The sequence below is a fragment of the Bombus impatiens genome, unplaced genomic scaffold (genome assembly GCF_000188095.3).
Source record: "Bombus impatiens unplaced genomic scaffold, BIMP_2.2 scf_0020, whole genome shotgun sequence".
NCBI classification, from domain to species: domain Eukaryota; kingdom Metazoa; phylum Arthropoda; class Insecta; order Hymenoptera; family Apidae; genus Bombus; species Bombus impatiens.
Window position 1 is genome coordinate 829,039 of NT_176439.1, and position 18,338 is coordinate 847,376.

At 37.9% G+C, this 18,338-nt stretch overlaps 1 protein-coding gene across 5 annotated transcripts in view; it reads left to right on the forward strand.

Moving 5' to 3' along the window:
* The window catches only part of LOC100743330 (ABC transporter G family member 20), a 51,074-nt gene that overhangs the window by 5,191 nt on the left and 27,545 nt on the right, over positions 1–18,338 (forward strand). Inside the window, exon 1 of one of the 5 annotated variants that reach the window (XM_003484696.4) lies at positions 10,774–11,276. The exons of 2 other annotated variants lie outside the window; for them this stretch is intronic. Coding sequence is in view for 2 of the 3 variants with exons in the window: in XM_033320003.1 (XP_033175894.1) it covers positions 14,517–14,713 (197 nt within the window). In the remaining variant the exon portion in view is untranslated. Of the gene's footprint in view, positions 1–10,773; positions 11,277–14,501; positions 14,714–16,377; positions 16,476–18,338 lie in introns of those variants that run through there. 2 more of the 5 variants (XM_033320003.1, XM_024366404.1) reach the window with 2 other exon arrangements.

Sequence of the window (18,338 nt, forward strand, 5' to 3'; positions counted from 1 at the left end):
TATGCAAATTATATTTGATATTGCTACGACGAACAATGTACAGAGTAACATACTGGCATTCTTAATCCTTAAAAACTGACATAGGTGAAAGTTCACTGGAGTGTACAACACGATATAAATTCAAATTCAAAAGAAACGCAGATTACAATTACCCCGCTATTTTTCGTATCCGTTTTGTGCGATATTACATTACGTGTTTTGTATAAACGAATAATACTAAATAATATACTAAGAGATAGAAATTAAACAGCAGTGGGCTGAACTTATCGTTATGTCAAGATTCAAAGCTGAAGTTATCTTAACACGAAGAGTATAGTCAGGAATAAAAAGCTGGAAATGTAGGTATTAATTAAAGTGAATTTAAAGAAAGTCGTGTTAAATCAATTAACTGGGATGAATTGCAAAGTAAATGTTTAGTATTTCCATACAATAGCACAGCATTAAAAGTATAACGAGATATCTTCAAGAATAATAGAAGGTAATGCTCGTTAGTATCGTAATTTAGACATCATAAAAAGCACACGTGTTTCTACGATAAAGCCATGATCACGGTTTTGTAATCTGTTGCAAGAACGTGAGCGTTGCATGAAATCCACCAATTCGACTGAATACATATAGCTATTTTATGGTAACTTACATTCCAGTTTTCTGTTGATCCTAATACGGACGAATCAGGTTTTTCTTTGTGAATCATTAGCTTACAGATAGTTATATTTACGCAAACTTATATTATACGAAGAATACCGAGCAGGTACAAGCTAAAGCAGCCAGGGACCAAAAACGACAGGTATTTCTGAATCTAATAAAAATTCCCCAAGAAAATATAAAAAGTAATAACCCAAAAACCACAATCTCTTTCTTTCGATGTATGCTTTTTCCCGAAAAGATCATCCATCTATTCGTTGTATTCTAACTCTAATTCTAATTCTCATGGTAATTGAAAGAATTCTAAAGAAAATGGAAGACAAAGTACGATCTATTTCTTCGACGTGTGTTCGAAAACTTGGTCGTGTACTCTTATGTACTTTTAATCTTCCGAATCGATTGGAAATTTTTCCTCATAAATCGACGGAACGATGTAGAAAAGTGTAACGAAAAGACAAAGAAAGAGAGAAAGAGGATACCGTTTTCCAGAAATATTCAACGAGAAAGAAAAGCGATGGAACGATTCGGAAAAGTCGGCCAACGAACGACGCAGCAGGCGCGAGGCAAATTTTGCAAGAGCCACTGCGCGCTGGTACGAGACCACTTCGCTTCGCGACGGAGTTCGCAATCGCGCGTGAAAGTGGCTGACGAGTAGCTGCAAGTATCGGTGAATAGACTTGTCCGCTCGTGGTTCGTTCGTTTTATCGTTACACAGTGAAAGGGTAAAATGTAGGCAAAACACACGAACGATCGCGACCGACGCATCCTCGATACGACGCTGTGTCAGATCGACCTGACACCGATCTCTCCTTCGTAGAGAATCTTCCATCGTGAACTCTTCAACGGAATTATTTTCCACGAAATCCATTCTTTCAACATATTTTCCTGGAAGAAACGAGAGGCTCGTAACGAAGATAATCTTTATACGCGTTTGTCTTTTTTGTCTCTGATACTGGTAGTTTTGTCTCGTAATAAGATATTCATCGCGTCATACGATCGCTGTAAGCGTAATTACAAGAACTATGCTTGGTTCAATTGTGAAATTGTGAAAATCTTGATAAGATTCGTTTTGATTAGAGGCATTTCATTTTTATTCGATGATAAAGATAATGAGTTCGATTCAAAAGTTCGACGAACATCGTTTTTACCGTGAGCTGCTCGACTTTGCTATTTGATTAATTATCAAATAGAATTATCGTTCTAACGAGCAACAGTAGCATCGTTAAGTAAAAGTAAATTGACGAGTTACGCTTGTACGATGAATCGCAATTAGCGGCAGGTCGTTGTGTAATATATTTTGAACTAGATATAGTCTGCATTAGTACGAAACGTCTTTCACATTGAAAATTATCAGATTCAAGTGCTCGCGCTAAAAAAGTAAAAGAAAAGGGTTATATGTAGATCAACAAGCTGACTCAGTTATTATTGAGAAAGAATTGGATTCGTTAATGATGGTAGAAATAAATGAATCACTTACGCGGTATATTGCGTCATTAAATTTCAAAGTGCGTAATCATTTTAAATCGGATGATTCATTTATTTAAAAAACTGTTAAATGCAAATTACGTTTTGCTGTTCCCTTACGTACCGATTCTTGTTGCGAGAATCAGAAAGAAAGGAAGTCTGAAGACACCTCGAGAGATGGCACCACGCTTACCATTTGTGTTACGTGACGAAAGACAAGGGAAATTAGCATAATTCAACGAGACACGGGCGTCTCGTTTGCATGAAAACGAGCATCGACTAATAATTATTAAAGAGACAATATACGTTGCCCGATGACTCGGCATCGGCGCATTACATAAGTATAATTTCATTTTTTACGCGATCAATTATAATAGCTGCGACAATTTTTTCACCCTCCTTTTTATTGAAAATAAAACGAGAACAACACCAACAACATATTTAACGATAAATACGTAAAGTAGGCGTTATTAAATAGTAAAAAAAAAACAAAGGACGTTAACAAAGAAGCGTCATTGAAGTCATAGAGTGTAATTATTTTTTTTTTTTAGAATGGCAAATGTAGCAACGATAAATGGTATAACGATAAAACTGTTTATTAGAAAATCGAGAAGGAAAACGAGGAATAAAATGTCTCTATCGAGGAATAAAGAAAAGAAAAATTAGTAAGTTCGTCTAGAACTGATAACTCGACGAAACGATTGTCATTCGCGCATCTCGTAAAATATTATCGCAATAATTGTTAACGCGATAAACACGCGCGACGCGTGCCACGCTTCGACGTTCGTTTCAAAACGAACGAACGCTCGTTGAATGCATTTATCGATAGCGCAATTAAAATACGAAATCTTCTTGCTTCTTCACACTCAAACATCTTTCCTTCGCTCGTCTTCCTTTTTAATGCAAATTCTTCTTTATGATATTGATTCAGTAAAATGTTCAACGTCACGTTCGTTTGTAGAATTTTAATCGCCACAAAGTTGTCGCGAGAAGATTCTCGAAATAAATTATAGTAAGGAGAAAGATTGAAAAACGACGACGTTCTTTATATTATAGAATTCTATGGATTTTATCGCGAATGATATCACGCTCGCACTTTTTTAACACAACTTGCCACCGTTATATAAGTTTTGTGGAATTTGATAAAAACAATTTATCGTCAAAATATACTATAATATACTGGACCTGTCACGATTATATTTAATCGTATTGAAATCTGATAAACATGTTGTTTATTACACTTCCTACGAAAGTTCCAGCTGATGCCTGACATTATCCGACGAATCCTAACGTAGTCACTTTCTCTAATAATCGATTCTCAAAATCTACGTGATATTTTTCCAATAATTCTTAAATCTTTTCGTTCAAAGTTAACAAACGTTTGATATTTCTATACCTCGTCTATCATTGCGAAGAGCGAATGTACGTTGGTTCGCTAGGAACGTAGCAGGGAACTAAAAAGAAGTAAATTTTTGGCGAAATCGATTCGCATAAACAGAAAGTTTAAAGTAGAATTTGCCACTGAAATATTTTCTTATTCGTTTTATTCCACACACACGTGCGTTATATGTATGTACATATATATGATATCGCGATACTTTATTTCATTTAAGTTTCAAGAATTTCTAACGAAATACCGTTTATGTAACTTATCGAACATTATTTATCAAACATCGTTCGATTCATCAACGATACGATGTATTGTTGTGGACGAATAAAATTACTATTAACAGTTATAAACTAGTCGTTCTGACCAATTTAATAGTTTTAGCGTTAAAGAAAGGATTGCGAGGATTTTTAAGTTACGACATTCTTCCTGCTAAATATCACGATAATGATAAATGAAACGACACCTGCCTTATAAAAAATAATTCAAACTTCCAGTCCATTTTTATAAATATCTCGAAATTTTCAGCTTCTCAGACATACGTATCACTCTTCCAGCGATCCAACGATATGTAACGATACGAGCTTCGTCAAGCAAACGGTGCAATCTAGCTATTTGTTTCTCCTCGATACGATGATCGTTTGGATTCATCGAGACAAGACACGCGAGCGGTTAATTGAAAATCACCGAGTTCTATCGACGGAATTGCAGTTAGGCCACCGAAAAGTAGCACAAGGCTACGAAACGTAGAGGCTCGTACAAAGGGAAAACCCCTGTCTTTCAGTGGCTGATGCACGATCATCGATGTATCAACGTTTGAACGCTCTTCCTGGCGTTTACGTAACACAGCAGCCGGACTGACCGCTTTCACATCTATACCATACCTTTGGCCGCATTTAGCGACCCGCTTCGATAATGTCCCGTAGCGGTTTCTCAAGTCTGGCCCGTCCTTCTTTCCCAGAACGGTTATTTCAGGGTTAAATTCACCGATCTGCTTACTCAATAGACTTTTGACTTGTCGCGTCGTCTTCGGCCTTCGAACTCTGGCTCGCTAGTCCCTTAACATTGAAAATCGTTCCATCGTTACACGTGGTTCGTAGCGTTTTGTAATTAATCTTTCCAATTTCCAAATGGTATCCGACGAACGGATTCAGGACTTTTCTACAAATTCTTATTCTTCACGAATACGTCTAAATTACCATTTTTACGTGTTACGTACATTTTGGCACATTTACATTTCTCACGACTGAGAATCGTATTTGCTTCTCGCGATTACAGTAAACAAATTCCACGCATGCTGTTTTCAGTCTCTGAGGGTATCATTATCGTGTTTATTCAATTCTAGTGCGTCTAACAGCAGCCTACGTACGCACATGGATCGCGTGATCACTCTGAATCCGATAAAATTCAACTGTACGAAACGTTGCCTATTTACAAGGAATCAGAAACGAGATATTTGACGCCACGAAAACGAATACAGGTGGGTCGAATTCTATCTCATAAAGGCTGCTATAGGTGAAATTTCACTGCACGGGAATTCTGTTTTTCTATTTTCCTATTATTCTCTGTTTTTATTTTCTCTGTATTATTATTTTCTGTTTCTATTATTTGCAAGCACTGTTTGCAAGTTAGCAAACGATAGCGCTTCTACTTCTCATCTAACGTCGATTAATAGGAACAAATTTGTGGAAAATCGAGCACCTGATTCGATCTTACGCAAGGCGTCTAGGAAATAGAAAAGAGAAATAGATAAAATTCGACCTCGTTGTACACACGAAACGCGACAACGGCGATCGACGAGTGCACGCGCACCGATCCACACTTTCGCTTTTACTCGAAGAAGCCCGCGAAGGTGGCTGACACTAACTCGACACGAGACCTTGCAAAGACCTTCCCCTCCATCTTGGATTAACCTGCCATCGATAAGAAGAAGATGTGTCTGCGTTGAACGAACTACGCATACCGAATAAACTGCAACTGCCTTGTCCACTTTGCATCGAACCGTGACATTAACGGATACACTTTTCCACATATCTGTTACGTCACACTGATTATGTACATCGTAGGATACTCATTTACGCGTCTACTTAACTTATTTAGCGAATAAACAGAAAATTTCTCTAGGTAATATCGACTTACGATAGACGATATCGGTAATTACCGATTTTATTAGTAAAATCTCGTTATCGAAAGAATCGATTATTAAAGAACAGATGAATGGGAAACTTAAGACAGTCTCTGGTGAAAACGATCGAAGAGTAATGACACTAGTCGAGTAAAAAATGTAGAAAGTTATCAAACTGATATTTCGATAACTTAATGGATCGGACAGAATCGTATTTCATCTACTTTTGGCCAAATGGCCCGGTTCCTGCTAGTAATGACAGTTATGTAAAATAATGCTGTCTGATTATCGTCTCCCTTTTTCCAGTCGGTAGGTATTTTTATCAACTCGATTCTCGGTCGATGATGGAAACCGACGAATTCTCGCATCTGATGGCCGACGGATCGAAGAACGGTAAATCGCTTTCACTTTTCGGGATAGCTGAGTCGACACGGGAAAATGACAGATCGTTTTTGTTTTTATGCGATTACTCTTATAGCCTTTAACATCGGTACACTTGAGTAATTATGGTAATTAGCGTGGAAGATCGGGGCTAAAGGCTGCTACTTTGAGAAAACATAAGAAACAACTGGAAAACGCCGCAGCTGTTCTTTTCGCTATTGACTAATTTAATGTTAAACTTGTTATGTTACAGAATCTTAAGCTTTATATTTGATACATCCCGATAGGTTTCTCATAATAAGTCATTTATTTCTGGCATCTTGGGGTAGATAAAAGATACATCTTTCAATAAAATGAAACGCCATTTTACGAATAATCTTTATCTTTGAAGATTCGAATCGACAAAGTTTTACCTTCGACAACTTTTATCGCGAAAAATTGTGTCATCCAACGACGAACTATTAATCAACTTTCTACATTCTACAAATAGTAATCTAATAAACTAATGATGGTCTAATAATTAGGTACATGAGTCATCGATAATATTAAACCTAATTAATTAATTAGCCTTCGAGAGGGACGAAATAAAATATCATCGTACGACTTGTCAGAATCACAACGTAGCAGATTCTTTTTTATTTTTGTTTCTTATGCGTTTAGCACGAGCCCATTTTTTTTTTTTTTTTGCAAAGAACACACCGAATACATTCTCCTCTGGGCTGAAATTTGAAATAAATCTTTAATCTCAGTCCTAAATCTAAAAGGTTAGTCCTAAATCTAAATCGCTGAGTCCTAAGCATATTCGACAATCCCTCGAACCACATAAACAGGCTAAAATTTGTAAACGACGGTTGCAACAAAGAGAGAAAGAAACCAACCAAGAGGAACCAAAAAGGTTTCTTATTTCATGAAAATTTGTAGAATATTCTGTAACGTGTAATTTCTATAGTATAGAACGGTTTCTATCAGAAATTGCTGGAATATTTTCTCAGTCAGTGGGTCTTTAAGAAAATGTGTATGCGAAAATACGAGTAAAGAAGAAGGAACAATCGTTACTCTATACTTTTCCCTACCGATATATTCTAAAAATATCGCGAATTTCGTGGGCGGCATTTCAACAGCGTAAATTCCTTAAATAACACAAACTGAAAGCTTGCGATCTGACTCGCGGTACCAAAGAACGTTCCCTATTGTTAAATTTTTATTATTGTTATTATTTTTCTTCTATTATTGAAGTTTTCCTAACGTTAACGACAACATTTTCATCGTACGATCGTCGGTCTCTGGCCTCGCGATTTCTCAGTACTTGCAAGTGAATGCGAAATTTCGTGACATTTAGAGCAATTTATATCAACCGATCCCGAGTGTAAAAATTTGAAACTAAAGCCTTAAATGCCTTAAGTCGAAAGGAAAATCGATGCGACGAGCATTACACTATAACATTACAATATTCCTAATTTATGTATAAATGTATAATATAAACATACGTTAGACTGGCATTTTATAGTCTCATCGGATAAATACAATGCAACGAGGCTTGCTCCGTATGTTCAAAGGTGTCGGCAATTCGTAGAATCATGGCAGCAATTTTCGAGAGAAAAAAGATGCATAATTTCCTGTTATTTAATCAGGCCTACATTACGTCAGGAACTGTAGCCGTGTTACGCAATGCTGGGGAAAGTGCAAACCGTCTTGACCACTATTACGCTTGCTATTTCTCGATATGGAAAGAAATTGTTTGTTGATCGCCATTGGCAATCTCGGCTAAACTTTGCCGACTAATTAAACGATTTATTCGCTATCCTATAGTTTATACTAACAAAACGAAACGTTGTTCGATGGAGCGTGACGGTTCCGATCGCCTTTCGAATGGTCAACGATTATGTCGCACGAAATTTCTCGGGAAAGAATTCTCTAACGAAGAATTCAATTCGAAAATCGTTAGGTGGCAGAGGTTCGAATAATTTCCCTGTCAAACACAGTGAATCGAATGTGAACCGATTGCCTTGACTGTGTAATTTCTGGTTAATGAAAATACAGACTCTAATATGGTACGATAGAACGTAGTCTCTCATGAATACATTTACATGATTGTGCTGAACGTAATTGCGAGCAAAGTGAATTACCGTCTCATGAAATCGTGACGCAAGACATTTCATTGAATCGATGAAAACAAAAAGAAGAAAATGTGATCTGCAAAGAGTAGAACATTTTTCATCGAGTTTCGCGGCTTGTCGAAGAATAAATTGAAACGCTTGAGAGATCGATCGTTCATGATATTCGTTTCAAGTAGAGTTTTTTGGCTTCTTTAGAGACAAATGTCGTATTTATATTTATCTCGATATCAGATCGTTGAGCGTTTTTGCTTAGCTGAAAAATGAGATTACAAGCAAAGAAAATAAATATGCGATGAAATAGTGAATTCACCGTAAATCACTTGCACGTATTCGCGAAAACAATCATGTGGTAATTTATCGGTGAAAATAACGATGATTTGACTATTCTATTATTCGAAATTTCACGTTATAGAAGGCAATATTTTTGAAATTACAAACAAGGTGGCAACACAAACGTTTACCCTGGAAAGCAAACAAAACGACAATGTTACGCCTGTAACTTGTTTTTCTCCTGTGCTCTGCCCACTTTTATAAAAAGATATCTGAAAAATTCCTTTGGATATTAAAAGAACGAATAACTGAGGACATTTACAATAGCGCGAAAGTGAAAAAAAATTGTATTGAGTAATGAAAAAGGCTGCACGTGAATAACACCACAATGGATAATCGACAACGACTAAGTACGAAGTTGAATCAACATTAACTGAAAGACTTGTGACGCTATTATACGGTAGTTTGTTTGTCGTAATTAATTTTTGTCTATTTGCCGATGCAAGAAATAGCATAAAATCGTATGAACGCGATAAAGAATCGTCGAGAATTTTGCAAGTATAATGTCTGGAATCGTTACAAGCGTCTTTGTTCGTAATACGCGACAAGATGATTCCGTATTTTGCCAGACGTTTAAACGCGTTGACGCGAGGAGACGTTTTGCATGAAAAATTGCTCTCAATTGCCTCGCCTCCGCGATGACTCTGTTTCGCGAAACTCTACGGTTCATCCACAATTGTAAAACATATGCTGTCGCGATTTTCGTTTGCGTAAATTAAACATTTAAATCGACTTTTCGACGAATGCATGATGTATTAAATCGTTGTAGACAAAAATTAACCCTTTGCACTCCGAATTTTATTTCAATTTCGTTAGTAACAGCTCCCAACGCTTGAAATTTTAAATGAATTAAATTAATTGAAATTTACTTTAACTAAGAAACAAGACAATTTAAATAAATAAAGGAAGAAAGAAATTCACTTAAATTCCAAGTTTTATTCACACTATTGTTGTATCTTGTCATTTTTAAGCGTGTTATATATCTTGAAACAATTTCCAGGATGCAATCTTGCTTTTCTTTCGCACGTTTCACAAAAATAGGTGGACATGGAAGAATTTCAAGTGGAACTCGACAAAGGAGCTCCTGAGATAAAAACTGATATCGAGTCATACTTGACATAGGAGTGCAAAGGGTTAATGGTATTCGACGAACAAGGTTATTTTTAGAAACGTGACACGAGAGTTCAGCGTGACTATTATACTTTCAATCGATGATTCCATTAGTATAATTACTATTGTATTTTATATCACAACGATTACAATCGAACAATAATAGGTTTGTCTTGGTTAATTAGTGGAAATCATCGTGTCTATTACGTCCTGACTCACGAAGGTATCTGGTCCATTAACCAGCCAGTGATTTTTTCGCCTAATTGTATAAGATTCGTCTGATAGTGATAGGACAAGTACAGAGAAAGAATGTAGTAACCTAGAAGTACTTGGACGATCAACTTCTTCACCGTCACCGATCACCAACTGCAACATGCGTTTCTTGCCGAAACACATACGTATACTCGGAAGCTGTACGATGCTTGCGTATAAGCAAGCTTGCTCGTATAAAAAGCTTAAAGTGCACGAAAATTAGTAGATTGTAAATTGGTAGATGAGTCTGCAAAACGATCGGCCCAAGATTCTGGTAATGATGTTTTCGCTATATATATACCATATAGTATACCATTTATTCGTCCAACATCTTCGTCGAAAATATTCTCTGTGAAAAAGAAAAAAACAAAGACAAAAAATTAAATCGGTACGAAATGTCGTTTCTCCGAAGATTTTACTTCATAAATATCATCGATTAAATTAAATAAAAATATCAATACACGCGAGATTATATTTGGAAAGGTGATACGTAGGTTACTAGAAATATCGACGAGCGATTCGATACGGAGAATAGTAATTGCCAAATCGACAGATCTTCTTCATCGATCGCAGGGACAAGCACGATATACCATTGTATACCGTGGCATATTTCTTCGTATTGTTTTTGTGTCGTTTCTTAGTCTAGATTTTCCTTCAAAGTGCACCTTATTCTTGTCTACAAGAATAGCATTTGCTGCGGTGTAAAGGAAACAACAAAAAGAGGAAAAGGAGAATTAGCATGGAAGTAGTCAGAGAAATTGAACGATCAAGCGATCCAAGAAAGGGGCTAGTGACGGATACCATCGGCGTAGATTAATTGGCAGGAGCACGCGTGAACGAAAATGCGGGACGGTCGAAGGACGACAGGTAGAGGGAAGGTGAGCTCGCGACGGAAGAAAGAAAGCCGATCAGTCGAACGAGGACAGACCTCGTGATTGGATGTTGGAGTGGAGGAGCACGACAACGGTGTGTGAGAGCGAGAGAGAGGGAGAGAAGGACGCAGGTCGGCTCGTTAAGTGGCGAGTGAGCTCGATTTTACTCGCTTCTGACCGCTTCAGTCTCGCGTCAGGACTCGAAAGGTGCGGAGGGCACGACGATCCTGCCACAGTACTAGGCATCCTCTCCAGCTGACACGTCCTCGCGGCTCAAATCGATCTCATAGATCAACGTCCAGTGTAGAACGTGCAATTATATATGTGCCTCTCAGTCTTGATACAACTTCGTTGTGTTGTGTGTTGGTGACTTTTTCTTCAATTTTTCTCCGATTTTCCTACCTTCTTCTTATACATGGTCGCAAAGATCTACCATACGAATTCGCTTATGCGCGCCTGATAATACCTAGTTGTAAAACGTCGGTGACATCTGGCCAGGATTACACCTACAGGATACTCTGCCCGAGATACGCCAAGAAATAATACATCGAGAGAAGAAGGCACTACGAGATCGTGGCCAAGTTCGATCCAAGGTATGACATTTGGATTTTTCGCGTCTCACAAGTTTATTCAATTGAAACTCGAACAAATTTGATCTATCACGGAACAACGAAATTAACCGTGAGCTTTCCCGCGACACGATCGCGTCGCGTCGAGCTCGTTTGGCGAAAAATGAACGAATTCGAGGTCGCGTAAGGTGACCATTAGTCGAACGTCCGGCGCCCCTCCGCTTCCGTTGAAAAGTGAGAAAACGCGTGGACTTTAGCAAAGCCGGATTCGCCGCAGGAAATTCGAAAGCGATGATGGCAAAATCGCGATCTTAACCAATCACGATCGATCCCCACATAAACCATAGTGAATTTCATGGATTGTTTGGTGATTCGATTTCACGTGCATACGTTTCTTCTAAGTTTCTTCTATTATTCGACTGTTACGTATCCATCGTTGTATGATACGATGAAAAAACGATAGATCATCGACTTATCCGATAATCCTTACTTTCACGCTAGTTACGAAGGTAGAGGAAAAGTAAAAAGCGGCGAGATCGGCGACTGATTCGTTTTTCCACGATCATGAAATTATCACCCGTGGAGCAACGTTATTTTCTACGTTTCGGCTCTGAGAAATTTCATTCTACTGTTTTCTCTGTAATTACAAGTATACAGCCGTGTTCACATCCTGCTCGTTCAAACAATCGCGTAAACCAACGTTCAATTATCGAATTGATCGAGATCCACGATTAGCCGATCACCGTAGTTTACTTTTTCACAGCGTAGCACAAGAATATCGAATATGGTGTTATGAAATTTATGTTTTAAACATCGTGAATTATTGAAATATACGTTATTACATATCTATAAACATCGAAGCTGATAGAGGAGGAAGAAATGGCAAATTTATTATTATCCGTTGCTTGAAATCCAGAGATGAAACAGTCTGTTACATATACATCTATGCGTACGAAATTTTTTTTAATATTAATGATATTTTTAAAATATTCGCAAAACGACCATTGTGATATTTCATGTGAATATGATTTTGCAACCAAAGAAACAAATTTCAAAATAAAAGAGCTAAAAATGCAAAGTCTTGATAGGTCCAAAGGTATGGTTGACGAAGTTCTATAGAAAAGAAAAAGACAACTATCGAGACAAAAAATATTTTAATATTACGACAAAGCAATCTTTAATACTTCAAATGAGTTTTGAAAAAACATTTTTTAACTCCAACACCGAATAAGGAAACAATTTTTCCAACATATCGTATTTTATCCCGTTACTATAAAAACCGAGAAATGTAAATTCTTATCTACAGTCTTCGTTCATTAATATTTATCTGTTCTGAAAACCTGAATATAGTGCGCGATACTATTAAAAATCGAAGACATCGTAAGAATAAAAAAACAATTACGTAGTTTCCAAATTATTCGTTCTTAGTCCTTCCTCGTTTTATTACACCGTCAGAAATGATCGTTTCTCATAATTTTACTAGCATTCAAAGTGACTCAGCGGTTTCCTCGTACGCACGAAATAGAAAGTTATATGGAAGAATTGCAGCATTTTGACAATCCTGGAATGCACACGCAGTGAAATCGAACGCATTCCCACGTTACTTCGCACGCGTATTTTCCTACAATTTTCTTTCTTCGCCTCGGATATCTTCGAACTCACAAATCCTGCGTGTTCTACGGACCAGCGTAGAAGAATCAGCGTCGGAAACTCGTATCTCAGCGTATAAAACCTATCACGCGATTGTCTGCAAGCGACTTCTTGCTGCTTTAATCGACAAAGAATGCGGCAAATGTACCTTCGTCGAGGCGAATCGAATTTCGATCTCGACTAATTTAAAATTCCAGAAAAAAGAGAATTTTTCGTATCAAAGTTGACGATCGAATGCTAAATAGGAATTTCGCGGTATCTGTCGATCAAGATCGAGGAAGGAATGCGTAGAACGCAGAAGGTGCAGCGTCTTTTGTTCTCTTTATGATTCATACACGAGGTTCACGCAAGATGAATCTTTCGCCGTGTAACGCGAACAAGTTCAACGACGATGTTCTCATTGTCAGATAAAAGACAAATGGTGTGTGGGAAAAGTTAATTATCTTTTCGTTGTAGAAAGAAAACGCAGAATAGTAGCTAGAGAGATATACTTGTCGACTTGTATACTTGTTGACCATAAAATGTCTAAAACGATGCGGCTGTCGTGATCGAAGAATCGTCGTCGCTATGAATTTGCCTTAAGAATGAAAATTATAACGTTTGATACCATATGTGTGTTTTTGCTCTTAAGATTACTAATCTTTCGTTGTTCATCTTCTTCGAGAGAAAATTCCTCTCACATTCGCCTGATGCCTATGATTCGAATCGGATTGAAGCGCCAGTTAACTAGATCGTATAAATCTAGGTTCCTCGTAATCCCATGCAACGTGAAATCGAGAGTAGATCGGTGACCTGAAATCTCGGCGGTTTGTCGAATCGAAGAGAAAACGAAACTCGTGAAATACACGATCGAGCGCCGGCTCTCTCGCCAAATGACGATAAATTCCGCGGGAGAACGAATTTCGTGCGTTCGATGGAACGATTAATCGCTATCCGGAACGATTCTAGAAAGTAAAACAAGTTGGTCAAACGCGTAGCCAAACAGCAGCAACGCGACAAAGTCCGACTAAAAGTCAACGAGAAACAGGCAAGGAGCTGTTGAAAATCTCCGAGCGATAGCTTCGAGTATGCGATAAGTAGATTCGAACGTTGACCAAACAAATTTAAATCTTCTACGAATATCTCGAAGATGACAAGAAAAAAAAGAAAGAAGACGAAAAATTACGCACTTCGGTACGTGAAAGTATCACACGACACGTAACGATACAATCGTACAAATTTTCTGTGATAAGCGTTCGAATAATTTCCCGAGCCACCGTACGACGATTACGAAAAATAAGAGTATCGCAGTTCCGTTTAAAATCAAGTTACATCGCAAGATTTTATTCACAAATATTTTAGTAACACGTAATTTTATAGTTATATTTCAAACATATTCTACAACGAGTATTCAAATCCTCGCGTGAGTCATCGTTTCTTATAACGGTATGCGAACCTTATACGATGAGTTTTGGGTATTAAATTCAATTGGAATTTATCGGTCCCATCGCTACTCACAGATGGATGAAACAGCATGGATGGACAACCTCGTTACTTTTCGGGCCACGTTCGGCATCGTGACGCGCACGCCATCGTTGTGTAATTTCGTGTTATCGTAAACGTAATCCCCGCCCGATGGAAAACCGTCCTACTCGCTTGCGCAATCGCATAATTTTACGAAGGACCGACGAATATTGTGTAACGAAGGAACGAAAAGATCAGCGAATCGAGACGTACGTATGTTTTCCCGTGACGATTTCGATTGCGCGACGCGTTTCGTCTCATAAGCGAAATTGTAGCTGCTGTGCGGGCGTCGAAGTCACTCACGATCAGTAAGTAAGCGCGACGTTACGTCGGTAATGAGCGACAGTGTCATTTTCTTTAAAATCGTCGGAAAGTGGACAGTAGTAATGAGTAGACTGCGGATGTTTATTCAAATTCAAGTATTTGTGAATACCAAGCAGGTGGTGTTTGTCTAGAATATAAAATATTATAACTATTACCATTTTATAGAATTTTCCATATTGTACGTACGGATATTAAGTGTATTTTCACATCTGTCTTTCCGTATCTTTCGTCTATCTTTCAAACACATAAAAAACATTCAAAGTATAGTACGCTCGTTATAATATTCAAAGAGCGAAACAGATCTTTATTCAGGTCTCATTTCATTGACCGTGTTCGTAAAATGTGAATTTGCATGAAGATTCGCAGTCTAATAACGAGTGAAAGTGTCGTTTTCTTTAAAGTCGCCGATCTTTGCTGTGCAGTTTCATTTTTGAAGACGAAGAGGCTCGAATCGAATTTCTTCTAATATTCTAATTAATAAATCCAAAGGACAGTACTGTCAGTGAAAGTAATAAATTCTCTTCGTATTCTTCCATTATTTTGATGTTTCGTTGTCTGAACAAGGTCGATGAACGACGATGCGTCGATTTGCTATCGATTAATTCTCGTGCGAATTTCATTGGACAATTTTTCAGTATCGCGATAACTCCACGGGTTATATCGGGTTATCGTTTCGTCGATCGAAGCATCGAAATCACCGATAGACGCCTGCTGCGGATTTTCACGTCGTGTCGATAATTGACTGGCATTCCCGCGGGCTGCATTCGAATAGCAAGATTAAACAGCGCCGCGAAACTGTACAAAGGTTCCGTGTAACAAAGACTGTTATACGTGTCTGCTAAGTTCGTCGAAGACTACCCGATCTTTATAGTCTTGTTCAACTTCTGTTCTAATTTCATTCGGTTTCTACAAATTGAAATTCGAAATTTCTCTTGGCTTAGCCACCAGTGTTATCAATTCTACGTAGTCGCGTATCGGAGCAGATCGAATCTCCCCTCTCGGCGGATGAAAGTCTTCTTGCTTGTTATTAAAAAGCGTGGCTTGGCTATCCAGGTTTCCATGCGCAAGAATTTTGTGGGGCATTGTTCTTTTCTCTGTAGAAATCTTGATCGTACTAATCTCTATTACTCCGCCTTGCCGCTTCTTAATTATCCCATTGATAAATCTGAACTTCTTTCAGTCTATCGTCTTTACGAAGAAACTATATTTCTTGCCACCTCGAGGCAATCCTCATCGGCGTTCTTATTCTTCATGGTGAAACAAATATACGTATAACATGTAGCAAATAGTATGATACATGGTAGGTAGGTAGGTATATCCAAGTACTATATAGTATGCAAATAAATAAAATTGAGAAGATGTCAGCGCTCTTGTTCCTCGTAATCGAGAGATGCGTGTAACGATACGACCATAGTATTGCAAATAAAACAGTATATTTCCACGAATGATTGAAATTGGGAAAAAATAGAAACTAAACGTTCGTTGCTCGTAATCGAAGAAGAAATTCGTGTTTCAACGAAAGTTAATGCACTGCGCACAATAGAGCAGCGAGTAAAAGCGTAAATCCGCGGCGGGCAGTCGACTTTCCTCGACAGAGCACCAATTACAATTAGGTACGAGGCCGCGAAAAAAAGAAATGCTTATTCCAACGATTTTACTAAGTATGTCGGCCGGCTACTGGAGAAGCAAATCGAAACGTCATCATAAAGTGGTTACGCAGTCGTTCGGCTACGTTCCCCTAACATGGTAAGCTTGCGTTACAAATAACAAAATCAACGCGAATATTTCGTACGATTAATAACAATGAACCGCGGTGAAATCGATGATCTTCGTTTCCTTGCTCCCTTTTTCTTTGTTTTCCCATAGGCAGTCACGAAAACCAATCTGCCGCACGATTCCTATAACATTATTAACTTTTACTTGCCCCGCAGCCGTCCAATGCTTTCTCTTCTCATTTTCTCGATCGTAGGTCCACTGATTTTCTCATCTCTCCGCGTGATCGTGATGTACACGATTTCAAAATCGCGTAATCTCAGGTTGATGAACTGTAGCGAACAGAAAGTCAAGTAACCTTGAAGATCGAACCATTCCATTCTTTAAAGTGTCTTTTGGTACGTTCGAAGAACGTCAAAGTTGCGCGTAATGTTACTTATCGCTGTAAAAGCTACGCAAAAGTTGCGACGAATTTAACGTTGCATCGCTTTTGATCGCGAAACTTTTCGTCATTTTGTTTCTAAACCAGGCACCGATGAATTCGAGATTTCTATTGTCGTTAATCAAATCAGAAGATCAAATTTCTTAAAGCGACTTTTATTCGATTTTGCCATTTAACTACTTAAAGTGGCGGCAAATTGGCGCAAGCACTTTTTGTCTCAATGAAAGTGCATACACATATTAATGTCGCAAAGAAGAGAAACAAACACTTGCATATTTCGAATAATTGTAAAAATAAGAAGCCCGAATAACCAGCGATTTTAACTAGTTCGATAGTTGCTATATTAATGCAATGTCGCTTAAAATTTATATTAGAATTGATCGAATTAGCGGAAAATCGAATAACCCGAAGATCGATCGTTTAATTTCTTAACCTGATTTTTATTCAAACGTATTCGATCTTTTACGCGACATAATTTCGTTAAGCGACATCTTAATATCTATCGAAGAACTTCAATGATCCATAAAATGAATATCTCGGTCTAAAATCTAGTTAAACCAATAAAGAGTTCCGTTGCCTTCTTTTTAACATTATTAAATTACTAGCGATACTCTTCAAGTACCAATCTACAAATTACATTACGGCTAATCAGGTCGCTGATATACGATTTATTAACGACAATCGTCACGAGCCACATGAATCATGGTCGCTATAATCGCGCTGATCGGCGAACAGTGGCAGTCGTCGGGTTCTAAAGTGCAATTGTTCTCCATAATCGGACTGGTTTGAACGGCGCGGTTCAACCTGTTACCACGGCTGCAGATTGTTTCGTGATAAGTCACGATTTATTCATCGACACCCTTTGACCGTTCTTTCGATAGAAACACTCTACTGTCTCGTTTCTTTCTATGCTTTTCTTAAGAAGACGTTAGTCGCATCACAAGCTTCTTTACGAATTAGCATAGAATCGAATATTTCTCGCAGCATACTAAATTATTTGAAAACGTTGAACTTGAACAAAAGAAGTTACGTGGTATTTTGGACGCGTGTTTCAAGTTAATTATCGTTGGTTTTTTACATTTTTAGTAAGAAATACTTGGGTTATGTTCATCGATTGTTTATGTAATTTTTGTATTTAATTATGTACACTCAACTTTGACGACATCGATGGCCATTCGAAAAATTTCTTCCGTGTTGTTGATTTCATTCCCGTGGAATAACGCAAACTAGGTGTCATTCGGTTTGGTTGAGTTTCTACTCGTCGTATTCTTATAACGAGGATCAAAGTACATCTGCCTCTCAAACGATAAATCGACGAGTTCGCGGAGGAAGTTGAAACACTGTTGCTGCCGTCTTATCGCGTAACATCTTGCCTTTCTTACGTGATTTGCGCGTTTTATTACGTACGGAGACAAGAAAAACTCGGGCAAAAACATGTTTGCTTGATAGTCATG